This window comes from Corvus brachyrhynchos, unplaced genomic scaffold (assembly GCF_000691975.1).
Source record: "Corvus brachyrhynchos isolate BGI_N302 unplaced genomic scaffold, ASM69197v1 scaffold142, whole genome shotgun sequence".
Taxonomy (NCBI): domain Eukaryota; kingdom Metazoa; phylum Chordata; class Aves; order Passeriformes; family Corvidae; genus Corvus; species Corvus brachyrhynchos.
This window is the reverse complement of record NW_008237226.1, coordinates 108015-117725: the sequence shown is the minus strand read 5'-3', so window position 1 is coordinate 117725 and position 9711 is coordinate 108015. Positions and strand designations below refer to the sequence as shown.

The window sequence follows — 9711 nt, the reverse complement described above, 5'->3', positions numbered from 1 at the left end:
GGAATGTGGCTTCTCTGGAGCTCTTTTTCTGTTCCTATCATTCCTTGCCTGTTGCTGCCTGCTCCTTTCTCCTGTTTACTACACCTCTAGGAGCCTTGGACCAATGCAAGCATGTATCTTTAGTGCTTAATTACATTTAACCTATGCTTTTATTTTAAGCCAGTTGACCTTAATCTTGCAAATTCTTAAACTCATTAGGGCCAATAATGTAATGCATGTAGGTTTTCCTGATTATTTCAGTCGACTGGCTAATATATAGAAGTATTGCCATGATGAAATGTCTAGTGAGAGTTTTTTAGGATGGTAGTTTATATAAAAATCATGATTAAGGTTCATTTATATGTATCTTCTACTATAACAGGTCTTCTACCTTAGATATAGTCAAGGAGAATTTTCCTTTTACAAAGAAAATTTCCAACTTAAATTGATATTTACAGTTTGAAATTCCAGCATAATATCTCTGTGGGTGGGGGAGAACAAAAAAAGATCTGTATCCAGAAGCATCAGTAAATTGATTATGTGGTGTTTATGCTCAGATGCCTCTCCTCTTTCTGGCTGCACAGCAGTTGTGTGTTACCAGGGGGCCATGCATGTTGCAAGCCATACTTCTGAGATGAATGAAGTGTGATGTTACTCCAGGAAGTGTGCAGGCTTCATCCTTACAGCGGCTGTCGTCACCGTGAGCACAGAGCCCTCCCACTCCTCCTTGGTAATTGATGGTGACGGGCTCTCTGCTGAGCTGTCCCTAACATAGGGACTGAATCAGATCAACAGCTGAGAGAAATCGCCAGTAAACAGCCTTGCTCCGTACAGACAAAAGCTGGGCCCTGTAAACCAGGCCTTGGAAGTACAGGTATTTCCAGTAATGGTCAATGCGGGCTGATTTGCTGAAGTTTTCGCTGGTGAGCTGCTTTGCGGCGGAGGTTTTGCTCCTGTGAGAAGTGTTGCTGCTGCTGGAAGGGCTGGCCTGCTTGGAGTGAGGCTGACATGCTTGACAGACGCCTGATGTCTCCTCAAACTAAGCACATTGCTCCTGGGGTAAGCATATGTGGCAGGAGTGCAGGCCAGATGCTCGGGGAGCCCTTTAATTTTACAATGTAGAGGCTGGCTTGCAAGTGAACTTAATTACAGTTCAAATGTTTCACTTTGTTCTCATTTAGCCAAGCTGAAATGTTTTGGAGAAATGTGCCAGCCTTTTTGTGGAAGTCCAAACCATACTTTTGAGCTTCCTTTTTTGAAACATACTAACTTGACTTACAGTTTGGAAAAACTGTAAAAAAAATGAGTTGAGAGGGAGGGAAAGCAAGTGGCTGCTGCTGAGGGCTTCTGTCTCTAAACCTATTAAAGTACTTCGAAGTGGCTTGCTGTTTGTTCTGTGATTTTGGGGATTGTGCTAAATTGTTTTCTTCTCAATATGAAAGCAATGGGACTCTCTGCTGGCAGTAGCTTGAAGTACATTCTCTCTACAGACACAAACGTTATACTCTCTGTTGTTTTTGTTTGGGTTAGGTTGTAACACATTCCTGAGTTTTGGTTCGGCAGCATTTGACCAAATATGTGTATCCTGGGGCCAGGGACTTTTAGTAGAAGACATCCCACTACAGCTGTGCTGTGAAATGAAATTTAACTAGATGACAAATACTATTTTTAAAGTTCTAATGGATGTGCTTTTTCTTTTTACATTGTATAGAATAAAGGATAGAGATTAAAATAAAATTAACACAAACATAAATTTAAGCTGAATGTTTGGCTTAAGCTTGCTTCTTTCTATAATGTTTATGAGAGATTTCAATAAAGTTGCAGTAAAAGAGCAGTAGCATGACAGTAGCTTTCCAGAGTTATTTTGAGAGAGCATTGCGAGCATATTTTGAGAGGCCATTGTCTTGTGTAACAGCTGCTCTAGAGTTTTTTTCTACAAGGAAATCAGGTTTGGATCATTGCTATTCCTGGGTTATTTAGGGATCGCCACATAGAAAACTGATTAATTATTGCTAATATCCATTCTGTTCTCCTCTTATGGACAACTTATCTTTATGAACAGCTTCTTTTTATTCCAATTAGACTATGCTCTTATGTTTGTGGGGGAAGTAATGCAACAGTGGGTCTGACAGGAAGTGTGCCACGAACTGGACTAATTTTCATCATCGATGTTCAGGATAGTAGAAATCAGCTACTAATAGAATCACAGAACCATTTAGCTTGGAAAAGACCCTTTCAGTCATCAAGTTCAACCATAGCTGTAGCTGCCTTTAGTCTTTTCTTATCTAATTAATGTAGTAAAAAGCTTAAGTCTTTCTGTTTTAATTTATAGACAAGCAATTATTAGGAGTTCTGATGAATAATATGTTTTGGGGTTCTCTGACAGTCCCAATATAAGTAGGGGGAAAATGGAACATAGCTTTTTTGGCAGGGGGAAGGTTGTTGTAAAATAAAAAAAAAAATCAAATTGGAAAATATTGTTTTCATAAAGAGAAGCAATCTGATGTTGAAACTTAACAGAACTAATGTACATGTTTCCATGCAGCATTTTCATGCTTCTGTCTGCTGGTTGTCAAATAATGTCCTCAAGGAGAAGCTGTGTTTATCTGATCTATCTAGGAAAATGAAGCTTTTCCCTCATATCACATCACAAAGAAGTCCAAGTTCTATTTTAGCATGATAATAGAGGTCCTGTTAGATGGAGGAAGAACTTATTGTTTGACGGGGTAAGGGGGTCACAGGGAGTGGTGCTGTGGATGTACAGCTCTTGTGAACTGAGGAGAAGCAAAAGATATGTGAAGTGAAACACAGATAGAAAGGAATAAAAGGGATTCAGCCATGTACATGGATTTCTCAACATTTGGCCAACCCTCCTTTCAAAGTGATAGTTTATGACTATTATATTCATGTTTTCTCAGTTTTTATGCTAGTCTCCAGATACGTCATGAGGGGAAGACTATTTAGCTTTGCTAATGTGAATTTTGGCTGCAGTCACTTCTTGTTCAGAAGCATTTTTCAGGAAGCTGTGTTTGCAAATGAGCCTTTTTTTTAGCAGTACTAGTTCTCAGACATCATCTAATTGAAAAAATGATTGTTTAAGTATCTAGGAGGAAAGTAATTGGAAAGATTAAAGAAGAGATACACCTTGAGAACTTTCATATTGTTGGCATGAATAATTAAGTAAATTTATTATTGATGACAGTCCTTGAATGGCAGTTGTTGCATCCAAAGTAGATTCAAATTGTATAATTGACTAGAACTTCAGGTAATTGTTTTATGGGTACGTTTTTCCAAATTGCCAGATTTCAGGATGTCCCTTGGAACAAATTGACCCCTGATGTATTCAAGTTAATTAAAATGTTTTACAGGAGGATAAAATGAAAGAATACTTACTGCAAAACCACTGATACATTTTCACCACCAACACAGTCATTGTAACATAGAAATTCTGAAGTACGGAAACATTAGTAACTGCCAGAAAGTATAAGGACATTTTGTCCTTTCCTCACTCTCTATGCAGACAAGTGGCACCCTGCCTTTTTCCAATTTACCCAAATTTACCTGAATTTGTGTTTTTAGCATCAGTGAAATATATATTTGCTGCTGATATTTTTTATTCCATTTTCAAATAGCAGTGAACAAGCCTAGGAATTCATAAACTTGAAAGGGCAAATTCTGCTATTTTCTCCCCAGTATCCCTGGTGGGATCCCTGGGATCCCTGGTGGAGCTGCCACAAAAAAAAAGGCTGTAAAAGGACAGGAGGTAAAGTGCCTTGAAACTTCAATTGCATTCAGATATCCATTTTATAGGCTATTAAACCACTGCCGTGCTTTATTTCAATATTTGTACTTTTTTTTTTTCTGTGGGCCAAAATACAGAAGATGTCAGAATTTTGAAAATAGATTGTCTAATTACATATGAATATATAAATTTTTGCAATATTTTAATTACTGATCCCTAAAGTCCTTTGTTATAAGTACAAATTTTTTTAAAAAAATTTTTACAAATGTTTTTGCACCACTGGTGCTGTATGAACACAACCCAAAAGCCTGTGGTTTATACTGTACTTGTAACTGCTTAATAAGAGCAACCAATGTTCTGTGACAATGATGATTTGAAAATTTTCTGACTGACAGATTAAATGTTTGCATTGCTGCTCATGGCATCAGCTTATATTTAAACAAGCTGCTGAGTATTAAAGCGTGTGGACAGTCTTTGTATAACAGCTCTGATTTTTTAGGTGTATTTCCTAAGACAAGATTTATGCAATCCCACTTTCCATCTGTTAGTTGTGCTTCTCAGGAACTTCAGTGGCCGATTTAAACCAGTCTTGCAGAGGTCTCAGAAGTACTGAGTGATTATAGCAGAACTTCTTGGGGGCTGGAGGAGCTGTTAAAGCCATTTCCTCAGCGTGCCAGTGTGGGAGATGGAGAGCACTCTCTGGCCTCCTCTGGCATCCAGAAGGCAGCATCCGTCCAGCTAAGGAGCACAGCCTAACTCTGCAACAGATCAAACAAACACTCTCTCTTGTTCAGCTCACAGAAAGGGAAGTTTAAATGAGAGAGAGCTGAAGGTATTGTGGAGGTGTGTGTGGGAACCCAAGCTTCATTACTTCTGCTGTCACTAAACAACTTTTCTTTTCTTTAGCTCATTTATGATACATTGCATTTTGCAGTATTTTACTGGGTATAAACATCTATTTTTTTTCTGAATGTTTTGCAGCTGCAAATCTCAGGTTGATGATTTATAATATTCATCTCTTAAAAATCATTAGCTGGCTAGTTAATGGTATTGGTAGAGTATTAGTATCAGAAGAAAATGTAATTTTAAAGCTCTGCTAGTAATTCTAGATATAAAAGCTAAATTTCACTTTGAGTAAGCTCATGCTGACCAAAGGATTCCTCTAGAAAGACTGGCTTACAGATGCAGTAATTGTAATTTGGTGTCTTCTTGGTTTGACAAAGTCCTCAGTCAAGTATGTATTATCATTTCTGTGCAATTCCCACAGCCTTATAAATACACAGTTCAGCAGCTCTCTTCATCAGGATAGAGTTTCCTCATCAGGATAGAGTTTCCTTGAAAATCTTCGTGACCAAAACATGCTTGGGCTTTACAATTTTCTCTCTTATTAAAAGCCTTAGAATTGGGGGTGGATGAAAAGGCCTTTGAAGGTCCCTTCCAAAACAAAATATTCTATGATTCTGTGATTTTGCTTATTGGTTTAAGCAACATTAAGCGACTGATACTGGTTTGAAAGGTTCTGGTTGGTTTTCTTCGTGTCACATTTGCATAAACTTTATCATTCCTGTAAATGATAAAGTAGTTTCTATGAGCTAACAATGAAACAAGTATTTTCAAACCAAAATATTATTTGAAAGTCATCTCTTTAATATTTGCTCACTAGAAACTTTTAATGAAAATACATACGAGAGTTTGGTAAAAGTAATGTTGGAAGTTTTAAAATACTGCTTTTCTGCAATATTTCCAGTTTGGCTTGGAAACAGGGTCAATTTGGTGTGTAAGAAACAGGCTAATGCTTGATTACATAATAGTTTGAATAGCTGATGCTATGGTGGAATGCTGGAAAATGTGCTTTCAAACTAAGCACTTTGATAACTTCCTGCAAAATTCAGAGTAAATCAGTGAGTTCCCAGGACATCATGATATTTTCTGTCTGAATGTTTTCTTTTACGAACATGGGATCAGGTTCTATCACTGTGATTTCGTGTGGATCTCCCAGTTTCACTAGAACTTGTGTAGACATAGACAAAGCAACAAGCATCATCATGGCAGAAGTATTTTATTTTAGGAGAAGTTTAAGGTGTGAAAACTAAACTGCGGGAGAGAATAATTTCCTTCTTAAATTTTAAAAGCAACTTTCTGCATTGATGCTGGTTTAGTGTAAATCCATTTTTCTGTTCATGTCATGGACAACACAATATACAACTTAGGTTCAGTTTTATGAGTTTAGGAGAGGAGAAATTCCTGCCTCTTGGAATTCAAAATGTCTTTTTATAGGTTGCTACCATATTAAGATTATGGATTTGATTAGAATTTTTATATTATTGACTTTTTTCAACATGTTGAATCAGATGTCTAGCAAATTTTTTGTACGTAGGAGGAGTTTCTCAGTGACTTAAGAAATCCTCATCCAATGCACATTAGTATCATAGATTTGAACCTATAAAAGGTAGTGGGGAACGACTTGTGAAACACAGGAACAGGTTCACCTTTAAAACTCTTACCAGGGTGTAGAAAGTGGCTGAATGCCTTGCCTGGAGTATGAGAGTCCTGCAGTCTCGGACAGAAGGAGAGCCCCACACAGAAATGCAGTTTGAGATATGCTCTTTGCTTTGATGCATGAGCCTTCAGTGCTGTCAGCTTTGGGGGAACCAGGCTGTTTAGAGCATTCTTTTTATGAACACCAATTGGAAATTGTGGCAAGAGGGAGGGGAAAAAAATGTGCAAAACAGAAAAATGCAATTGAAAAATCATATTTTTACATTTTACAGTTATATCTAGATTATAGCTAAGAAAAAAGAATTGTGTTTTCAATGTAGAAGACCTTTGCACCTTCTTACTCTCTGCCAAGTATTCACCTTCTTACTGTCTGCTAACAAGATCCTGCTAATTTGAGTGGACAAGGAAGATTCACTGAAAGTACCTTACCTTCACGAAGCATCTCATCAGGGCAGTTCTGAACATGTTGTTGTAACACGTTGCATTAATTCTCTGTAAGGAGCAACTCACTGCACTTATTTAATCCCTTGCATTGCAAACTGCTGTCTCTGCTTAGCTGACATGCTGGTTCCTCTGGCCCTGTTTTACTTGTTTTACTGAGAGTTCCTAGCCAGGGTTACACATCTGGCTCCCTGCTCATTAAACTGAAGTACATTTCTGTTGTGCCAGCGTGACACCCAGCCTCATAGGTGAGAGAGCCGTTACAGCAGCACATATGCTGCCTAAATTCCACTTAATTCCTATTTTGAGCTCTGAAGTGAGTCCCAAGAGATACACAGTCCTTTCTGCAGAGACAAGTTTTCCAGCTTTCACATTTCACCAGAATTCATTTCACTGGAGCTTGTTAAATTGCACAAGCTATTCCATCAAAAATTAAACATAATTAGGCCAGATTTTAGGATTGCAAAAATCTGTGACCATCAGAAATGTTAGAGGTTTCAAAAACATTAAAAATGAGAAATGGGAACTGAGATTTGAAGGACCAACGAGGCCAAAGAAACCACAACGTTTGGTGATAATCAATAATTTAAATTGATGGAATTGTGGAGTGATGTCTTGTGCCAAAAATGCATAAACAAAGGCAAAGTGAGCCATATAACTCCTGTGGCCTGCTGTTGTGGCTCTCCTGGTTAGATGCATTTCATTTTCTGGAATGAAAACAGAATTTGGAGGTATCCATAGCTCAAGCACTTCTATAAATGTGATTTTGAGATATGGTTGGTCATTTTAAAAACCAAAACCATTTTAAAGGCACAGGGGCTCAGTCTGTTCCTCGGTGAACTATCAGTTACTAAGTTAATGTCCTGAGTATGGGATTGCACAGCAATTGTCCCAGAGGACAACCTGTAAGTGGATCACAGCTTTCAGGATGTGGATGTGGCCAGAGGGTAATATTCCTACTAGTCTGGAGTAGCTCCTGTGAACAGCTATGAGCCAAAGATATTCCTCAGTCTCCAGGTCTGGGCAATCAGCATCTGGCCATGATGGAGCTGCCCATGGCACTTGAAACATTTCAGTGCCCCCAGAAGCAGAGTGCCAAGTGTGAGAAGTGAAAGCCTTTCACTGAGATTGAAACCCTCTGTTTATTTAATGTTGCATTCACGTAGGGGTAACACTATAGAGTTAAATCAGTAACTTTTTAGTGGAAATATGTATTTTTTAAGGAAAAGTAGCCAGCACAAGCTGTTTTTAAAGTGTTCTGTAAATTTTATATGTTCTACTTCAAGGTATTAAGCACAAAGCTCTGTGAAGGTTGTTTCTGTATTGATATTCTTGTGCTCAAAAGTATATTCATTTCCCATTTTGCAATTAATAAATATAGCAAGTGAACATTATCTCCTTTTTAATACTCAGGGTATTACTTCTTTTAAATATGGTTGTTGAATCCATTTTTTCTTCCAACCACTTAAAATTCTGACAGAATTTACAGCTGTTTCAGAAGTGTTTGGCAGCACATTCAGCTGCAGGTGACTTCTGTGACTATCGTAGACCAGCAAAAACATGTTGAGCACTCGAATTGTTCTTTCTGTCTCTGTCCCTGTTCTCTGTGTTTCACTGCAGCAAGGCTTTAAGAAAGCAATGTTCCACATGACTCTACGTCACATGTAAAAAATAAAAATAAAAAATCTTGCCCACATGGGAACAATCACCTATGGGCAGATTTTCCAACTTTATAGCATTTATAGCACCTCTCTCCAATATCTCAGTGATGCAGAGGACTCATAATACAACAGGTATTTGTATTATGTATCTGTAATACAAATGGTTTCAAACACTCATTGTGAGTTGGGTTAAATGTTTTAACGTCTGACTGCAGGGAGAACAGCAGCTTGTTATTTCTGTGACGCTGTGAGAACATACTCACGTTATCTTTCAGTGCAGCAGGAGATAGCATGTGCCCCTAATGTATGTATGTTTACAAGTTGAGAAGTTAAGTCTGCTGTTAATGTTATCACTGCTGTATCCTGAAATAGAAAAGTGCAGGCAGATTGGATTGTGTTAGAGAATGGTAACCATAATAACCAATAACAATCTGCAAATGATAAGCAGCTTTAATGTTTAAAAATAAAATTTATATAGCATTCCAGTACTTCCATGGACATACTTTCAGGTTTTATTTTATTATTCATTCTTTTTAGGTTTTGTTTTGAGATTTAAGATGTGACATCAATCTTAATGAAGAGTTTCATTATTGCATCTTGAATTAGTTGGTTTATTATATACCTAAATTAAACCTCACAGAATAAAATTTTACTTAACAACCCTCTTTCAGATGTACACCATCTGTAAGGGAGAATTACAAACATCCTACATGATGTATGGAATTTTATGGAAGGAGATGGACTTTGATTTTATGGTTGGATGTAAAATGGATACATTCAGTAAAGAAATACAAAGTCTTCTGGAAATGAATGCAGAGCATCTTGATAATTTGGAATCTGCACCATGTTCGGGGATGCTGCCCAACACATCTGCTGATATGAAAATTAAACAAACACAAACCCCGCCCTTTTAACTTGCCCCAGACCATGCTATTTTGTTTGAGGGATGCTTTTAAAAGAAAGGAAGGTATCATTCAAGAGAAGGAAGAGGTCCAAATTGTGTCCTGGCCCTGCCATCCCCCTCCTTGCCTACCTCCAGCACACAAATAGGGGTGTTTAGCAGGAGTCTGGGAAGCTCCAGCTGAATTACTTAACCTGTCATGAGCAGTGTGGTGCTATGAGCAAGCTGGTAATTCTCCTGGGTTAACATGTTCTCAGTCTTCCTTGCTGAGGCAGTCCTATAATTTTCATAAAAGATTTGGATGTTTCTTAGAACGTGGAGTCCTATTTTAGTTTTTCTTAACTGCTGAAACACTGCAATTACCACCACAATGTGCTCAGAGAGTTACAGTGGCAATGAGAATAACTGGAAAAGACTCATTCTTCTAAAAGTGCTGATGTCCAGAGGACCAAGGCAGCCTGGGCTTCAGATCCATGCTGTAGCTCTTT

At 37.9% G+C, this 9711-nt stretch overlaps 1 protein-coding gene across 7 annotated transcripts in view; it reads left to right on the top strand.

Annotated features, from left to right (window-relative positions):
- Positions 1–9711, top strand: part of CACNB2 (calcium voltage-gated channel auxiliary subunit beta 2) — a 231219-nt gene that overhangs the window by 114028 nt on the left and 107480 nt on the right. The window contains exon 1 of one of the 7 annotated variants that reach the window (XM_017729188.1): positions 991–1038. The exons of the other annotated variants lie outside the window; for them this stretch is intronic. Within the exon in view, the coding sequence (XP_017584677.1) occupies positions 1006–1038 (33 nt within the window). The 5' untranslated portion in view covers positions 991–1005. Of the gene's footprint in view, positions 1–990; positions 1039–9711 lie in introns of those variants that run through there. 7 annotated transcript variants of the gene reach the window in all.